Source organism: Tenrec ecaudatus, chromosome 12, assembly GCF_050624435.1.
Source record: "Tenrec ecaudatus isolate mTenEca1 chromosome 12, mTenEca1.hap1, whole genome shotgun sequence".
NCBI lineage: Eukaryota > Metazoa > Chordata > Mammalia > Afrosoricida > Tenrecidae > Tenrec > Tenrec ecaudatus.
Genome location: NC_134541.1, coordinates 8,709,479 through 8,729,447, shown reverse-complemented (window position 1 = coordinate 8,729,447; position 19,969 = coordinate 8,709,479). Strand labels below are relative to the sequence as shown.

General features: G+C 44.9%; 1 protein-coding gene across 1 annotated transcript in view; it reads left to right on the top strand.

Moving 5' to 3' along the window:
* The window catches only part of DOK5 (docking protein 5), a 157,380-nt gene that overhangs the window by 79,190 nt on the left and 58,221 nt on the right, over nucleotides 1-19,969 (top strand). The window contains exon 2 of the mRNA XM_075528485.1: nucleotides 484-591. Coding sequence (XP_075384600.1) covers nucleotides 484-591 — 108 coding nt within the window. The remainder of the gene's footprint in view (nucleotides 1-483; nucleotides 592-19,969) is intronic.

Below are 19,969 nucleotides of genomic sequence, written 5' to 3'. Positions count from 1 at the left end.
CAATTCTTGACCATCAGGGAAGAGTTGTCAACATGATATACAAGGGCTTTCCTTTTTCTAAGACTGGTAAGGTAGTCTTTAGCATGTACGGGGCCCATGCCTTCCATCTTTAATTGCATTGGAAATTAGAGCCCATGCCATTAATGATTGTATCACATGTACTGGGTTGGGATTCTTATCTCTGGGACATTCTCCGGCCTCACCACCCCCCAGGAAATATGCCCAGTGATCAAAGGATGGACAAATTTGCTTTCAGATCCCTTTTTGCCTCTTGAGTTCAGTCCTTGTACAACTGCAGTATACTCTTACTTGTAAGGAAAACCACACATGTTGATATTTAAGTTTATTTTCTCAAAGCGGCATCACATTTAAGGAGCGTGGATGTTTTGTAGATGGAAAACCAGCCAGGAAATGTTTCAATGAACTGTCCATAATGTGTGAGTCAGTGGAGATGCCAAACTCAGTCTTTCTGCTTCCTTCCAGATCTACCAACGATGCTGGTTGGTGTTCAAGAAAGCTTCGAGCAAAGGCCCAAAGAGACTGGAGAAATTTTCCGATGAACGTGCTGCCTATTTTAGGTGTTATCACAAGGTAAGTCTCGACCGTTATCTCTTACGGGAATCCTGGGCCTTGCATATTCCATCTTCCAAATTTCAGCTCTGACATCTATTTATTCATAAGCAGGTGAGTTGAATTCATTGTGATTGTGTCTAGATGAAGAAGCCCTGGCGGTTTGGTGACCGTGTATGTGGCCGCTGATCTTCTCACAGTAGGCTTCCAACGGTATCCAGCTGTGCTTCGCAGATCGACCTATCTGAGAGAAAAGGACCAGCAATGCATATACGAGAGAGCTGGTTGTTGTGAAGTGCCCGCCAGTCAGCTCTGACTCCCCATGACCTTATGTCTAACAGACTGAAACGCTCCCCAGTCTTGGGCCATCCTCAGGATGGTTGTTAGGTTTGAGCCCATTGCTGTAACCATTGGACAAGCCATCTCTCTGAGGGGCATTCTCTTTTTCCTCCCTGACCTAAGACCAAGCATGATTCCATTTCCTAGACACCGATCCCTCCTGATAGCCTGCCCAAGGTACATGAGACAAAGTCTGACCATCACCCGTGTAAGGAGTATTCTGGCTATATCCTCCCAAGACAGATTTGTTTGTTCTTCTGGCAGTCCATGATACTTTCAGCATCCTTCACCAACATCATGATTTTCTTCATTAATTACCAAGCTTTTACATGTTTATGAAGCAAATGAAGATACCAATTGAAGGACTAAGGGTCAGGTTCACTTTAGTCTTCCAAGTGATACCCTTTCAACCCTGGAAAGATATCATTTGCAGGTCTTTTGGAACCGGGTAGCATAATGGGTTATGCAGTGGGTTGCTAACCTCAAGGTCAGCAGTTCAAATGCAACAGCTGCTCCATAGGAGAAAGATGAGGCTTTCTTCTCCCATAAAGATGTACAGTCTTGGAAACCCACAGGGGCAGTTCGAATCATCCTATAAGATTGCTATGAATCAGAATGGACTCAATGGCATTGAATTTTTGGAGGGTATTTTTTATTGTTGTTGTTGTTGTTGCACCAAATCTTCCCCCTGTAATGTGTTACTTGATTTCTTGACTGCTACTTCCATGAGCGTTGATGATTGTAGATCCAAATAAAATCGAATCCTTGACCATTTATCATGATGTCATCTATTGCTATAGTGTGAGGATTTTGTTTTGTTTGGTTTGCCTTTTTATGCTGAAGTTCAACCCATTCCGAAGGCCGTAGTCTTTGGTCTTCATCAGTAGGTGCTTCAAGCCCTCTTTGACACATGACTATTGAATACTTTATGAGACTTTCCCAATCCAGCCTACCTGCACATGGTTTGCCTCCAAGTTCAGAACTTACGGAGACTTGGAGAGAGTCTGAATCTCTCACGCCTTCTGCAGCGGCCCACGTCTTTCAAGTCTTGACCCTCTAGGATCTGTTTCCAACATATTCTGTGTGAATGACACTGACATTCTTCTGCCCAAAGACCCAGCCTGCAGGACCTCAGCATTTAACCGCCTGTTCCCTCTCTAACCTCATCTCTCAGTTCCCTCCAGCCCCATCGTCCTCTGCCCCAAGGACCCTGGGCTCCTGGCTTGTCCTGCAACATGCTGTGCACGTCTCTGCTGTGTACTTGCTCTCTGCTTGTCCTGGAACGCTCTCCCTCTACACGCCTTCATGGCTCAGTCATGTGCTTTGTTTCGGTCCTTCTTCAAGTTCCTCCTTTTTGGGAGGCCACGTAACTCCATAGTTTCAATCCCAGTCCTCCAGCATGTATCTCCCCATATTTTCCTTCTAAGCACCATATTTATATATTTGTTTACTTGTTTCTACTGTTTATTGTAAAACACGACCCATAAGGACAGGTAGTATTTGTGTGTTTGTGTGTGCATGCGTGTGCGCACGAGAGAGAGAGAGAGAGAGAGAGAGAGAGAGAGAGAGAGAGAGAGAGAGAGAGAGAGAGAGAGAGGACTTGTTACCAATAGCAGACACAGGGGAAGCACGTTTTACAAGAGTGGTTGAGAAGCAATGACTACACTAAAGGAAAGGGACAACATGCAGGTATCAGTATGTCATACTTTTATGCAGCGAAGAAGAAGAAAGTTGTACTTGAGACAGTTACAGGCAGGAGGAAGAGCTTTGCATTGGGGGAAAGAAGTGGGTGGTGATGGCCCAGTGTAGAATCAGCCCTGGGGGTTTCGGGAGTGCAAGGGTAAAGGTGTAGCAGCCCCGTGGAGAGAAAAGCTCCCTGGTGAGGCTTTGGTTATGTGTTGGACTACTAACCTGAAGGTCAGCAGTTTGAAACCACCAGCCACTCCTTGGGATAAAGCCAAGGCCTTTTCACTCCCGCAAGGACTTACAGTCTTGGAAACCCACAGAGGCAGTTCTTCCCTGTCACTTAGGATCACTCTTATTGGGACACAACTTGATGACAATGAGTTGTATTGTATTTTTTGTAATTGGGGTGGCGGGGATGGGCTGTGAAGGAAGGGAGGGGAGCACTAGAGACAAATGCTCTATTTCTGGCTTCTACCTGCTGGCTGTGGAATTTAATATGCAAATCTTTGGAGGACGTGGTGAGCCCCAGTCCCTTTCATCTCTAATAATCATTAGGCCAAGTTCAAAGCGGTAGAATGGAAGCATTATCTACATTTAAGCCTCTCAGTCCTTGATGAGTTCCTAGAACTGATTCATCTGCCGTACTCTTGAGATCGGATTCATTTATGGTTAATCTCTGGAGGGCACACAAAAAGCTGGAGTAACTATGGGCTGTATTTTCAGAAATCGAGATGCTGTGTAATTTATGAATCTTGATAAAAAGATACTGGGATTCCAAGTAGCACACCATGACCAGACTTCAGAGTTTATTTAAATAGAAATGAGGCCATTTCTCAAAGAAAGGAGGGGTCTTATGTGATTCCCTTTGATCAATACAGGGGTATGGTAACTTCTGTAGCCACATCACTCTTTTAGACAATCTATAGCATTGAGGGCAGAGAGCGTCTGACAGTTTATTTTAAAAGAGAATCTTAAGGGAGGAAAAAATAATTTTGCTTACAAGATTCATTGTAGAGATTTTACTGTAAGACATGGCCAGGTGGATTTTTGATCTTGGTTCCTTCTTTGCTGAGAATGGAGTTAAAAATGCTCTCTTGCAAAAACGGGAACATGAAGAAAAAATGGGAACATAAATATGTGAATAAGGCATATGCTAAGCACTTTTTTTTTCATTTAGCAATGCACTGCTTCACGGACCACTCCCCCAGCATGCCCAGTGGCCAGTGGTGGCTGTGAATCCGATGATCTATTAATGTGGTGGCATTAAGACCCCAGTGATTATAAAGACACCATCTGACTGAATCCTAATCCTGGCTTTGCCTAATCGGGCAAGTTGCTTCACCTTGTCAAGAAACCACATTATTTTCTGTTTTGAATGTTTTGAGGATAGCATGTCGTCTTCAGTAGTGGAAAGTATGAAATTAAGGCGAGTAGCAAGCTTCGTCTTTATCCTTGGGAGGGGCTGCTGGCTTCCAACTGCCAAGGTCGTGCTTAGCAGCCCAAAGCATAACCACCAGCGGGGTCCTCCCTGGCAGACACCTAACATCAACACAGATTTGAGGATAAGCCCTGAGTTCCCACAAGACACTCCTGCCGTGGTCCTTCCGCCATCTCTAGGAGCAACCGTATTGTGGTTTAGAAAATAAATTGTAGAGTCTGTTAATGATGTCAGTTCACATTTTGACTCTAATTCTAAATCAGTAATTAATGGCTGTGACTCACTGATTTCACTGTTGCGGAGTGGTTGTGTTTTCTGGTCCCTGAGTGGCACAAAAGGTTAAGTGCTTGCTTACTAGCTGAAAGGTTGGCAGTTCAAACTCACCCTGAGACATCTCAGAAGACAGCCCTAGCACTCTGGTCCTGAAAGATCAGAGCCTCAAAAACTCTGGGGACCCAATTCTACTTGGTACATGTGGGCTTGCCATGAGTCGGAATTGACTGCACACCAACAAGCAGTGTCTTTAATGCCAGTGTGCCATAATTCATTTATCTTGTGCAAGAGATTCATACAATGCAATGCATCATTTGACTTCTTGACTGCTGCTCCCATGAACATTGATTGTAGAGCTAAGAACGATAAAATCCTGGACCACTTCAATCTTATCTCCACTTATCCTGACACCACCTATGGGTCTAGTTGTGAGGCTGTTTGTTTTCTTTACATCGGGTTGTAGTCCATATTGAAGGCAGCACTCATTAACGTGTTGATGAGCAAGGATGGCAGTTATGGTGTTTTCAATCTTTTCTATGCATGTGAAAGTTGGACACTGAGTAAGGTAGACTTGAGGAAGAATTGATGCCTTTGAATTGTCATGCTGGAGAAGAATATTGAAAGTTCCACAGATTTCCCCCAAATCCCCAAGAGATCTCTTTTGGGAAAGGTACAGCCAGAATGCTTCTTGCATGTAATGATGGAAAGACTTCATTTCACATGCTTTGGACATGTCATCAGGAGAGACCATGTCCCTGGAAAAGGACATCTTGTTTGGTGAAGTAGGAGAGGAGCAAAACATAGGAAGGCCCTCCATGAGATGGACTGATACCGTGACTACCACAGGGGACTCAAACACAGCATCAATTGTGAAAATGTTCAGGACCAGGCGGTATTCCCTTCTGCTGGACCTGAGATCACTAAGAGTCAGAATGGACTCAACAATGATCCAGTTATGACCGCTCCTAAGGGAAGGCCAGAGACGCTTCCAGTCTTTCCTTACTCGACTTCTCTTACCCTCGGACCTTTTCTGCGCTTCTCATTTTGTGTTTCTGATCATATTGGGGGACGCAAGACCCTCAGAATTCAGAGGGCCAGGTAATAGCCAGCAACTGGAAAATCCTCGTCTCTACTTTAAAATTGTCTCCAGAAAACCAAACCATCCAAACAAACAAAATAACTGACTGCCACCGAGTTGACCTGCCTCCTAGTGAGCCTGTGGGACAGGGCTGACTTGCCCCTGTGGGTTTTCAAGACTATAATATAACTCTTCATAGGAACAGAAAGGTCTGTCTTTCTCCCAAGGACTGGCTGGGGATTTTGAACTGCTGGCCTTGAGGTGAGCAGTCCGATATTTGTAACCACGACAGCATGGGATGATATGAAATCACAAGACCCATTGACATTTCATGAAAGGGTCCCTCTTCCCAGATTCCAGGTCTGCTGGAAATTCCTGGGGTAAAATTCCCAAAGTAGGTGTCCCTCCCCTGTTTTTGCTTGATTTTAAAGGAAGACCCAACAAACAGGCTTTTTCAGTTATTTCTCTAACAAAGATCCACCCTTCAGGAAGAAGGTCCAAATTTACAACTCAAACCGACCGCTGGTCCAGTTTATTTTTGGTGACATCAGGGCATGTTGATATTTTTGGAAAGCATGGGATATAACTGTCTAGACAAGTTCTTTCATAAGATTTTAAAAAAGACAATGCTTGTGTAAACTTCCATGCCCAAAGTCCAGAGAAGACAGGTTCAAGCAGAACAGTCTTGTGGTCACCTTCCTTCCGTTAGAACTCAGCATCTCCACACCATGCACCTTCCCTCAACGTCTCCAAGGCAGACGTGCTTCTTAAAGGGAAGACAGTAGGGGAAGGTCAAAAGTTTTACAACGCGTTCTACCAAGGCTTTTTAAAAACTGTGAATAGAAATGTCTATTAGAGCCTGATCTGAACATACTCTGAACATGTCAATAGGTAACGATAATAACAGCCACGTTAACGAGGACAGCTCCGTTGTCCCTGCCTGAGAAAGCCCCGTGGACGCAGAAACAAATTGCTCATCTATCGCTTTTGTTTTCAAAGACAACCCACTGAAATCACAGAGGTTTATGCCTCTCCAGTAGTGATGGCTTTAATTAATTTTTTTTAAAGAATGAAGTAATTTGAAGCGTATGTCGGGCTTTGCAATTTGCATATACAAAGTGCATTGCTCACTTAATGCATTCAATCCCACAAGGGGGGAATAATTAGAAGACAACCTAGGAAAACACGATAGAAAATTGTCTTTTAGGTAGCGGGCTCCATTTCACTTTGTAAACATAAATAAATCAGCATCGGCAAATCAGCATCGGCCAAAGCAGGAGAGAAGTTGGAAATCAAATTCTTGTTTTCCTAAATGGCTTTTGACTTCGCAGTGTGCCAGAAACATACTTAATATTCCCGCACACTGCCTGCTAATTGCATAATTCCGACAAGAATATGCCAGCTCCTCAAAGGAATGTGTTTTTAAAAATATAAAATTTGGTTGTATTCATCTTCCGTTGCCACACCAGAAGAAATCTGCACAGTTTTGTTGTCTAGTTATAAAAGCAATCCATTTGGAAAATTGAATTGTGTCATTTGTAATTGTTTTCCAAGTTGTTAATGCAAAACGATATTGGTAGCAAATTAAACTTTCAAAGTATGACCACTTGGTTAATTGCTGGCTGTTAAACGTTTATACCAATGAATAGTATCCTTTATGGTGCCTAAGACATCTGGCGCATGGCTTTAAACAGCTAAATTAATTTGGTGGTCCATTTTGGGGAATTCCTAATTAAATGGCACACTTAAAGATTTATCAGGAATATAAGCGAGCATTTCTTTCCTTTGATGGGGAGTCCTGATACTTGGGTAATTGATACTCAGGCAAGTGGAAACTAGGCACTGCATCCTCATTAAGCCTCTACGTTGAATCGCCTTCTGCTTCTTCCTTCTCTCCGTTCCAATCGAGGATGACTTTGGATCACTTGATTTCCCAGTTGTCTGTAGAACTCTCCGGGCTAAGGACAGCTCCCCTGCATGGCTGGCTGACTGCCTATCCATGGCTCACTTCTGGGAGCGGGAGGTCTTGTCCATTGTCTGCTTTTACTACAGAAAGCTGTCTCAGCCTGTTAACAGCTGGTCTCTCCTGTTACCATGGCCAAAGTATGTGAGACAGTTCCATCATCCTTGCCTCTAAGGAGCATCCTAATTGTACTTCTTCTCACACAAAACTGTTCGTTCTGATAGTCCGTGGTACTTACCATGTTCTTCAGCAGCAGCGTAATTCTTTCTTCCCATTCAATGTCCAGTTTTCAGATGCACGGCTTGGGTCAGGTGGGCGTAGCTGAGTGCTCAGAGGGAGGTGCTTGCTCTTCAGCACTTTAAAGAGGTCTTGTGCCTTGGACTTGCCCATGCAATGTGTCCTTTGCTTTCTGGACTTGCTGCTTCAATGAGCAATGATCCAAGCATGACAATGGGAATATAATAATCCTTGCTACTCTCGTGCTGTTTACAAAAATTAAAGGGCAAATTCTGTAAGAAATGGTCAAGGAAGCTTGGTGGTGCCATGGTTACGCATTTCACACCCACCCAGTAGCTCCCATGGAGTAAGACCGGGTGATCTGCTCCTGTGCTCCAGGTGGAGTAGTTGGGAATGGTGCTAATATTTGAATTACATCCTGAAGGTGGGGTAGGCTTGAGTCAGGGGAATAGCCAGAGGAGTGTTCCCAGGCAGAGAAAGCAAATGAAAAGTCCCTGTCCAGGGGTGTCCTTGCTTGGTAGGTATAACAAGACCCCATAAATGACATGGACTTCACTTGGACTTACAAGGAGGAAAACAACCACTGTACACTCGACTTTGTTTCAATAGGACTGGCTCTCTAGTCTAGTTATCTGTCAAATCACAGTGGGGTTATTTTGGCAGAGAAGTGGAAAGAAGCACTCGGAATATTCCAAAGAAGGATCCATCAACTCAGCGATACCTAAGTGAATGCTTCCACATGTTCCTATTTTATTTTTCCTCCCTGGCATGGGACAAGAGCTCCGAGAATCTCACAGCGTGTAGCAATAGGACTCACAGGTGGAAGAGAGCTTATGAAAAGTGAATCCGAGTTTGTTCAGACGGATTTTTCCAGGCAGTTCCACGCAACATCATCACAGGAGGGTGCCCAAAAGCACAGCACTATGTCGCCTTCTGTCACTTCCTGTACCGATCCAGGAAGGCAAGCCAACCGCCTCGACCATCTGCCGCTAGTCGCTGCGGATAGGAGGATGCTGGGAAATGTAAGATACGAGGAAAATTGACTGGGTGGCTTTGTCGATTCTGGGTAGGGGTGCCAGCACAGGTCTGAAAGACTGGGGCAGGGGGCACTTTTGAAAATGGAATGGAAATGAGGTGATACGAAGTATTCTCACCTCCTCTCCTGATTGTGAAAATGGCATTGAGGTACTGATGGGGGACGGGGTGGGGGAAGGTCCTTTACTTTTAAATAGTCCAAACAAAGCACAATAGGTGCCTGGATGTTCTTACAGGTGCACTCACTCCCCTGTATTGATGGAAAGATAAAACAGACTTGACAAGCTTTACTGTGGTCTGCAGCACTCCAGGATAAGTGTCGGGAGAGAACGTTGCATTCAAAGAAAAGTTACGGGCAGGAAATAAAGATGAGATAACTTACAGGGATGAGAGACAAGAGAAGGATGAGAAATTCTCCAAGTATTGATTATAGCTATATTGAAAGATGACATCATTAGATATATAGCTGACCATCCAACTCTACATTCCCTACAGCCAGCGATACATTTCTATAGGTAACACACCTAAAATAAAAACAAACCCAACACTTCAGAATGAAATGAATAGCCACACCATGGACAACGACACCAAAACCATACTTTCACATGTATTTATAGGTGTGACATTGGGCAGAAGAATCCAGACACACAATAAACACCTATCATATGATTTGTCTTTCTATACCATTTTTAGAAAGACAGAACCAACCTGTGGCCAAAATAGTGCTTTCCCTTGCGGACAGGATTGATCAGAAAGGGGCGTTATTGGCGGGGTTAAAAAAAAGATGAACGCATCAGCTGGGTGTATCCACATACAAATGTTTGCTAGTCTCCAGACTTGAGATTTCCATTCTTTATCGTATGTGCTGAGCCAAACTCGTGGCTTTTAAGTTAAATCCCATTCATCGCGACCCTAGAACACAGAGTAGAACTTCCCCCAGGACTTCTGAGATGCAAATCTTGACAGAAGTAGATTGCCATAGCTTTTTGCCATGGAGCAGCGGCTGGTGGGTTTGAACTGCTGGCCTTTCAGAAGCAGCTGAAGCACTGTCCCACCAGGTCTCCTATGTGCTTGAGCCATGCTGGTGTTGTTAGGTACCACCTGGTGCACTCCAGCTCGTAGTGCACGGCACATCAAAGGAAGTACCACCTGGTCCTGGGCCATCCTCACAGTGGTCCACTGTGGGTGCTCATTGCTGCAGCCACTGTGTCCATCCATCTCCATGAGGGAGTTCCTCTTTTTCAACGGTCCCCTACTTTTCCGAGTATGATGTCCATTTCTAGGGACTACGGACATGTCCAAAGGATGGGAAGCGAAGCCTTGCCATTCTTCATTCCCAGGAGCATCTGGCTGCACCTCTTCCCAGACAGATCTGTTTATTCTGATACCTTGAGGCACAACCCAAGCCAAACCCACCACCACTTAGTTGATTCCAACTCATAGCGACTTTACACTCTCGGAGACTGTAAATCTCTACGGGAGCAGATCTATCTTTCTTCCAGCTTGAGCTGTAGGATTTGATCATTTCACTTCATTGTTGGGGCTCTCACACTGGATTTCACTTGAGTTTATCAGGTTTTCAATCCTGGGGCCATGTGTATTCATATAAATGCAAATAGCATAGAGAAGCTGAGTTTTCTTCAAGATTTTAAGATACAAATTGGAAAGATGAATTTTGTTTAGATGATCTTTTAGTCAATCTTATTTAGAATTGACAGCTGCATCATTTTTCCATAAGAATTGAGGCATTCATTCCTTTTCTATTCTAGTTCCAAGTTTATGATGCTTTCTTTGATTTTTTAAACATCATTTTATTGGGAGCTTGTACAGCTCTTATCACAGTCCATATATCCATCCATTGTGTCAAGCACATTTGTACATTTGTTGCCATTATCAATCTCAGAACATTTGCTTTCTACTTGAGCCCTTGATATCAGCTCCTCATTTTTCTCCTTCCCGCCCCAACCCCCATGAACCCTTGATAATTTGTAAATTATTATTATTTTGCATGTCTTAAACTCTCCAATGTCTCCCTTCACCCCACTTTCTGTTGTCTGCCCCCCAGGGAGGGGGTTATATGTAGATCCTTATAATCAGTTCCCCCTTTCTACCCAACCTTCCCCCCACCCTCTTGAAATCACCACTCTCACCACTGGTCCTGAGGGATTTATCGGTCCTGGATTCCCTGTGTTTCCAGTTGCTATCTGTACCAGTGTACATCCTCTGGTCTAGCTGGATTTGTAAGGTAGAATTGGGATCATAATATTGGGGGTAGGGTGGGGGCAGAAGCATTTAGAAACTAGAGGAAAGTTGTATGTTTCATCATTGCTACACTGCACCCTGACTGGCTCATCTCCTCCCTGCAACACTTCTGTAAGGGGATGTCCAATTGCCTACAGATGGGCTTTGAGTCCCCACTCCGCACTCTCCCTCATTCACAGTGATATGATTTTTGTCCTTTGATGCCTGGTACCGGATCCCTTTGACACCTTGTGATTGCACAGGCTGGTGTGCTTCTTCCATGCGGGCTTTGTTGCTATGATGCTTTCTTGAATGTAAAATTTATATCCTTAATATCTTGTCCCCTAAGTGCTTTTCTTCTTTACCAGTATTCATCAGCTCATGTATTCCGTGATTTATGCACTTGGGTATTATTATTAGTAGTAGTAGTAGTAGTAGCAGCAGCAGCAGTATTAGTAGTAGCAGTAGTGGTATTAGTAGTAGTAGTAGCAGTAGTAGTATTAGTATTAGTAGTAGCAGCAGTAGTAGTATTAGTAGCAGTAGTAGTAGCAGCAGTAGTATTAGTAGCAGTAGTATTAGTAGTAGCAGTAGTATTAGTAGCAGCAGCAGTAGTATTACTACTACTAGTAGTAGCAGCAGCAGCAGTAATAGTATTAGTAGTAGTAGCAGTTTTTTGTTTTTTTTAAGGAGCATGCACTATGAAGGGGTCCTGTGTTAGGCTCTGTTCTCCAGAGAAGCAGAACTGGTGAAGCTTATATATCTACAGACAGAGAGAGATTTAGCTCATGGAAATGGCTCACACAACTATAGAAGCAGTTATGTTTCGAGTGTGTGGGTGAGATGTTTCCTGACTCAAATCGCTAGGCAGCCAATCAGTTGTGCAATTAGAGTGGGATGGAACTGCCTCACTCAGACCACATCTCGGATGCAATCCTTGGGTGCACGACCTGCTTCCTGTATTAGTGGAAGAGCCGGCTTGTTCGTGGCTGGGTCTGCGTCCTGCATCTGTCTCATTGACCTCTGATTTGTTGGACCTGAGATAGTAGCCTACCGTATTGCTTGTCTATCCTGGGAGTTTCCAGCCACCTCCATCTGACCTGTTGACTAGGGATTCATTCACCTCTGAAACCACAAATCTGTTGTCTTCCTGCTGACTCCAGTTCACAGTGGCTCTCTAGGACAGAGTAGAAATGTCCCTGTGGGTTTCTGAGACTGTCAATACCTATAGGAGTAGAAAGCCTCATCTTTCTTCCACAACACAGTTGGTGATTTTGAACTGCTGACCCTGCAGTTAGCAGCCCAACCAGAAATTCACTGCACCACCAGGGCTCCTTTTGAACTTGGCCTTAACTCGTGATGATTTCTGTCAGAAAAGACAGGCTCCAGGACGTCCAGTATCAGATTAAGCACGAAGACAGCCAGGCTTTGGAAAGTAAACACCCAATATCTGGAGGAAAGCAAGTTCTTTCAGAGTTCCTACCCTTGACATTTTCGGTAAGCCCTACAAATGCTTCTTGTCTTCTTTGATGGCTACAGATTTCAGCTCCCTGTCAAGGGAAAGACTTCTGCCATCAGAATGCTTAAAAATATCCCAGGAAAGGAAAGGTGAGAGGGAAGGTTGAAGGATCACTTGATTTTGTTGAAGCAGGAACCGGGCAGGTAGCAACCCAGCGAGTAAGCAGAAGGCGTTGATTTGATGGGTTTCACCGTGGCCAGCTGCTGCTGTTTTAACATGGAGATTAGATGAAAAGGCTGAGTGAAAACATTTGAAGTCTGTGTATACAGCATGTTGAACGAGGAGCTTTGACTCTGAATTATTTTCAGCTGATTTTCCCACCGTCTGTTAGAAATGAACAATGGTACGGCGATCTCACTCGGAATCTCCGGTTGGCACAGCTCTTCTGTCCTTTCAGTCCTCCTCCTCCTCATGTTCTGTCCTTTCGATCATAATTGTCAAGGGCGTTTCAGCTTTGGGTCACAAGGCTCGAAATGCCTCCTTGTCTGTCTCACCTGGGAAATGCAACGGAGACAGTGGTGGTAAAGGCAGAAGGAACTCAAGTGGTCTTTGGATGGATAAACTTTGGGAGACCAGGTGTGAGCCAAAGCTTTACCAAATTCAATTGGAATCTGCTGGCCTGCCTCTGAGAAGCCATGGGAAGGATTCCTACTCCTAGTGGCTTAGTGGTTCTGCATTGGGCTACTAACCTCGAGGACAGCAGTTCAAACCCACCAGCCTCTCTGTGGGAAAAAGATGAGGTTTCTACTTCAGCAGAGTCTCAGACACCCACATGAGTAGTTCTTCCCTGTGAGGTTGCCATGAGTCTGAGAAGACTCCAGGGTAGTGAGTTTGATTTGGTCTGACTTTCAGATAAACGGCTTATTCCCTGGACTTTGAACTTAGTACAGAATTATTAAAAAATGCAAGTTAGTTTCATTAAAAAGAAATGTTTTTTTACACATAATATCTTTAGTGGAACAGATGGCTAAGCTTGTTTGTCCTATTTTTCAGCCGTTTGTTACTCATTCACTTTCTGGTCATAAATAGTACCACCTCTCCTGTGAGTTGCTTCCGACTGTGAGATCCGGGACTCCGCGGGTCTGCCTTGTTTGTCTTGGCCTCAGAAGAATCCCCTGCTAACAGGAGACAGCCCCTGCGATGCCTGTTGCTCATTTTATCAAACTGCGCTTAGGTTTTCTGCCTTTTACAGCTTCCAGCTTTGGCAGGTTTCACTGAGTTTTGCTTTAGGTCAACTCACCTGGCTGGTTTGTTTCAGTAAACGGATGAGACAGGAAGACTCCAGTGTGTCCACGGGCAGGAGGCCAGCAGCCCAGGCTGGGGCTATGACTATACATTAACATTAAAAAAAAAAATTCAACGGGAATAAAGTAATTACTTTGAATTCTGGCTCCTTATTGCTTAGCTGCCTGTCAGCAATCTTGAGAACTTTCCCAATTAATAAAAGAAACATAGTTTTGGAAGTTTAAAACCCACCGCTTGATACGAGCAGAATTCAGTGAAGTAGAAAGGGGTGGGGGCGTTTTTGGTTTTTCCATCTTGTCACTTTGGTTGTAGCCTCAAAAGCTGCTTAAAATTAAAATAAATAAATAAAATCGGTATAATTGCACATTTGCCGGTTCAAATTTCCTCAGATGTGAAGGCTTAGTGATCTCAATGACATGAGTCCCATGTTGCCCTTAATTCATGCCCAATTCCCCATCCCCAGAAACAGAGACTCACTGCTTCCCATACAGTGACTTCCCTGCTTCCCACCCTCTGGGATCTGGTAACCACCAATTCCCATGGACTGCCCTTACTCACCTCTTCTTGTCAGTTTGTAAATGGGAGAGACAATATTTGTCCTTCTGGAATTGGTTATTTCACAGCGTTATGATTTCAGAGTTAGGGAAACGGGAGAACTAAAGTCTGGCAGAAGAAGTCGATGCTGGACTCGGTTCTGTGGACCAGTCAGGGTACCTAGGGACAGGCAAGCCATCCTTGACAAACAACGCAGCTCCTGCCTCGGAGTCCTGATGCAGCTTTCTCAGTTTGAAAATGGCCGGTCCCAGTTGTCACATGGTCCATTCCTTGTCCTCTTAGGGGGCCACTACACACGTGCCTCCGTTGAGACAGTGTTGCCTTGGCCCCTTCAGTAAAGTAGCACCCTCCCCTGCACCCACACGAGCTCCTTGCACACTGCAGCCCTGCACACCCAACAGTTACGTGTTCAACTGCTAGAAGGACTGACTGACAGTTCCACACCATGAGCAGCTCGTCAGGATGAGAGACCAGGAGATTGGCTCTGGGAAGCGTGCAGTCTGGAAAACACTAGGGGGTAATTCTACTCGATCCCTGCCATTGAGTTCATGCTGACTGATCGCCCCCAAATGGGACAGGGTAGAACTGCCCTTGTACGTTCTGAGGCGTTAAATCTTTATGGGAGTGGACATTCACATCTTGCTCCCGAGGAGTGGCTCGTGGGGTCATTGTGAGTGTCAATTGACCCAGCAGCACACGGTGACAGCAATGACATATTCTCCTAGTGCTTCCTCCTCACATCTGCTAAGAAGGGTGTGTTTTCTTGTTCCTCCTACTCAATGTAAGTTACAGGAGGATGCATGTGTTTTTTGTCTCTTGCCTTCTCCCCGTTGTACAGAACAATAGTTGACAGAGAATAAATGCTAAAAACCAATACAGGGAGGAGGAGGTAAGTGACAAAGAATGAATCTTTAGAATTGGTAAATGCATGCATGCAAGGAAGTGTTCTTAGAGAGGAAGTATGTTTCTATAGTTCCCTCTTGGAATGTTGTGATACCCCGAGGACACGATTATGCTTAATCTGTGCCTCTGAACACAAAGGCATGCCATAGAGACCCCCCGTGGTTCCACAGAGACTCAGCATAAAGTGAAAAAGCAACATTCCTGCGGAGTTCGTGTGTCTGTTTTCTTCTTCTATCGGCAAGAGAGAAGCACAACCCATAAATACAAAGGCTCAGGAAGGATGTCGCAGGGGGGAAAAGTTTAGATCTTGGTAGAAAATAACTTCTAAATGATCTGAGATGTAAGGGAACGGCAAGGAATTAAAATGAGGCAGATGGAAGGAGCTATTCCATATACAGCCTTCCGTGCTCAACTCCTTTAAGGGAGTGCTGAGGGATGGCAGTACTGAGTGCTGAGGGATGGCAGTACTGAGTGCTGAGGGATCGCAGTACTGAGTGCTGAGGGATCGCAGTACTGAGTGCTGAGGGATCGCAGTACTGAGTGCTGAGGGACGGCAGTACTGAGTGCTGAGGGATCGCAGTACTGAGTGCTGAGGGATCGCAGTACTGAGTGCTGAGGGATCGCAGTACTGAGTGCTGATAGGATTGCACCAGGTCTGGTGATACCTACGATCTTGGCTGCTAACCAAAGGCCATTGCTTTGAACCAACCCAGTGGCCGTGAGAGAAAGGCCAGCACAGTACGACAAACCGATAGACCAGTGGTGGCTTGAGAACTGAGGTGCTCCTGACCCAAGCCATGTATTTTCCATCACCTCCTATGCACAGGGAAGTTGGACATTGAATAAAGAAAACCAAAGGAGAATGGATCCTTTTGAATTATGGTTCTGGAAAAGAGTATTGAAGGTACCATGGACAGCTAAGAGGACAAACCAGTCTGTCTGGGAGGAAGTATGGCCATCGTGCTCCTCAGAGGCAAGGATGGCAAGACTTTGCCTTGCATACTTTGGACACGTCGGGAGCCGGGAGAGACCAGTCGCTGGAGAAGCAAATCTGCTTGGTAAAGTGGAGGGGCAGTGGAAAAGAAGGGGGCCCTCCAAGTGATGGATGGACCCCGTGTCTGCAACAGTGGGCTCAGCATAGGAACAGTTGTGAGGATGGCACAGGGCTGTGCAGTGTTTTGCTCTCTTGTGCAAAGGGTCACTATTGGTCAGAACTAACTCGATGCCCCCCCCCCAAAAAAAAACAACAATTTGGCTCAGTGTCTTAGGACAAATTGTCTCCCGTAAAATATGCACCAACTCTGGTGGGTTATGATTCCCAAGATTGTGTGATTATCCTGCCATTGGGGATGTTGGGAATCCTAACCTGTTAGTGATTAACGAGGCAGGGTTATTGTTGTTGATGTTATTGCTAGGTGCCATCGAGTCAGTGCCAACCGATGACAGCCCTGGTACAAGAGAACAAAACCCTGCCCACTCCTGCACTCTCCTATTATGTTTGAGCCCATTGCTGCTGCCACTGTGCCAATCCATTTCACGGCAGGTCTCCCTTTGTCCACTGACCCTCTGCAAGCATGGTGTCATTTTCCAGGAACTGGTCTCTCCTGCTAATACCCCCCAAAGTTCATGAGAGGAGTTCCTCCATCCTTGCTTCTAAGGAGCATGCAGACTGTTTTTGTAAGACAGCTTGGTTTGTCCTGGCAGTGCACGGCAATCTCAACAGTCTTCGCCCTCACCAGAGTGCACATGCTTCCATTCTTCTGCAGGCTCCCTTATTCCTTGTTCACTTTGGGCATGCCCATGAGGTGACTGAAAACACCCTCCCTCGGGTCTGGCACACCTTGGGCCTCACAGTGGCATCCTTGTTTTTTAACACTTTAAAAGGTCTTGTGCCATAGATTGGTCCAGTACAAAGCATCGTTTTGATTTCTTGACTGCTGCTTCCATGAACATGGACTGCGAGTCTGAGCAAAGTGAAATCTTTGACAGCCTTAATCTTATCTTCATTGATCATGATGCCTGTTGATCTGGTTGTAAGGATTTCGGTTTTCTTTTACACTGAGCTGCAATCCTTCATGAAGGTTGCGGTCTTTGAGTTTTACCAGCAAGTGCGCCAGGTCTAAATCCTACTCACTCTCAGCATGCAACTTTCTCTTGTCTGCATAGTGAAGGTTGCTGATGAGCTTCCTCCAGGGTTCCTGCGGCGTTCTTTTCCATAGAGTTCAACTTTGCTGGTTACTTGCTCCATCCGCAGAGTGAATAAATACAGTGAATGGATCCAATTTAGATATAAATATTTCATGATCCCAAACCATACAGTATTCCCTTATTCCACAAACAAGTTCCTCGTGAACACGAGAAAGTGTTCTGGAATTCTCATTTTTTCACAGTGTTATCCATAGTTTGTTTTGATCCCTGCTGTTGAATGCCTTGGCATTGTCCATAAAGCACCAGCAAACATCTTCCTGGGAGTAGGTTATGTTAAAGAGGCGTTGATTATGTCTGGTATGTTAATGAGGTAAGACTGATGTGAGCTGCCTCACCATCAGAGAAGTCACCACATTTGGGGGCCATAGCCATGATCCCACCTCAGGGGAGTCTCCCTTTGAGGTAGCTTGCATCCTGTTTTATCTTACAAGAGATACAAAGAGAGATAAGCAAGCAGAGAAAGAGGGACCTCAGTGCCATCAAGAATTACTGGGAGCCAAAGTGCATCCTTTGAACCGAGGGTCCCCAAGCTCAGAACCTCCTAGACCCAAAGGAAGATTGATGCCAAGACACATAGAGCTCTCTAAGGAATGCAGTGCCGACAGGTGTTGAGACAAGGGTGTTCTGCCAGAGCAGGCACGGACAGAGCCGACTTCTAACGCTGGCAGCTGGAATTTGGACTTCCATTCATTTAAACTGTGTGTGAGAGACAAAAAGTTACCGGAATGAAAGCCATCCACTTGCGGTGTTTGCTTCAACAGCTCTAGCCACCTAAGATATTTGGTTTTCTTCTTTTTTTAAAAGAAAAAAATATATATAAAAATACAAATAATGAATAAGAAAGAAAAAAACTACTATAAATACTTTAAAAGCCAGGGAAGAAACGTTTGTCATGGAACAAGCAAGAAATGCTTGCACCTAGAAAAAATTCAGGTTGGGTCAAGAGGGAGGTCCACTGACCAAGTATCAAGTGTGTTTGGTATTCTTCTTTACAGAGTGGCATGGTGGTAGAAAGAGGTGTGTCATAACTTGCTTTATGACTTGTAAAGATCACTGCCAATGTTGGTTGTTGTCAGTATCTCTCTAGCAAGTATACTGAGGAGCACTTTATTATTGATTAAGATCAATTGTGACTCTTGAAAATGTGTGTGTGTGTGTGTGTGTGTGTGTGACCTTGAGCGTGTTGAGTTGTTCTGCCATGGAGACAGTCTGATGCTGTAGAATCTGTCTGTTCGCACACACGGAAGACCCTCCCCTGCACGCTTTATGAATGCTCATCTCCCCAGAGCGGGGGTGTTGAGTTGCTTATTATCCAAACCAATTTCCAAAATGGGTAATTGTGTTCTGACTCATGCAGTTCCACCGTACAGTTCCTGACTGATTCAGATGATTTATCTCTTCCTCTCTGGCCTTAATGGATGTGTAATGAGGTGGCATATATCAAAGTAGTTGCTGTGTTTTGGCTCGGGGTGGACCACTCTTCTATAACGTTTCAGTAGGAAGGTTGGAGTGAAACCTGGCCTTCTCTTCCTACCTCTGAGAGAAACCACCTTGAGGGACTGGAGCCCCTCAAATGGGAGATGAGTTTCAAGGGGCCAAGGGACTCCTCCAGAAGGCACACTGGTGGTGCACTGCTTAAGCACAGGGTAGGGCATGCGTGGTAGGCTCAGTCAAGGTTGCCTGTGGATAGGATTGTTTTTCATCTATTCAGTTCATTGAGAATTCAGTGCTAGGTGATGCTCGTCTAGAGAGATAAACCACATTAACAGATAGTGGAATAAAGCTTTGTGCAACACAGATGGGAACACAGGGAAGAGAGCAAGTTTTCTCGAGGAAGTGGGCGCTGGAAGACCAGTGAGGCAAAGGGGCAACAGAGGAGTACCAGGCAAGTGAAGCTATGGGCAAGGGTGGGCTTTTCCTGGGCCCATCTGCGTCTGCTGAGTTCTCCCTGTGTGTGTCTGTGTGAGACCCAGTGGTGACACCCTGGCCTATGGATTGTGCACTGGAGAGTTAAACAAGCCCTACGTCCAAAGCCTATATGGCCACAATAGAACTAGCTTTCTGATCTGATCCATGCATGGTAGATGGATCCTGATCGAAAGGGAGAACAATATGAAACAGAATTTTAAATTCTTAAAGATTTCAGACATAGCAGAACCATGGAGAGTGGAGAAACACTGAATCGATTGCCCTTTAAACCAAATTTGCTCCTTAAGCTAAACATTCATTTAGTTCATCCTTAAGCTAAACATTCATTTAGTTCCACCAGTCCAGAATGTATATCTTGAGTATTGTACTTTTTAAAAAGACTGTTGACCATATCCCAATCCCATTGCCACCAAGTCAATTCTGACTCATAGACACCCAGTAGGAGAGAAGAGATCTGCTCCATAGGGTTTCCCAGACCGGGATCTTTATAGAAGCAGACTGCTTTGTCTGTCACCCTCAGAGTGGCTGGTGGGTTTGAACCAATAACCTTGAGGTGAGCAGCTGGGAGTTTGCCTACTGCACCACGAGGGTACCAGAAATTGACAATAGTGACTCAAACGCAGAGATGAGAAGTTTATTGGGCTGTGAGTCTAAATTAACGGTGCTGAAATGTTTGAATAGGAACAAGTGAGGCATGTAACCAACATCACTGAGCCGTATGTGTGGGAACAATTGAGTGGACACGTGTTGATC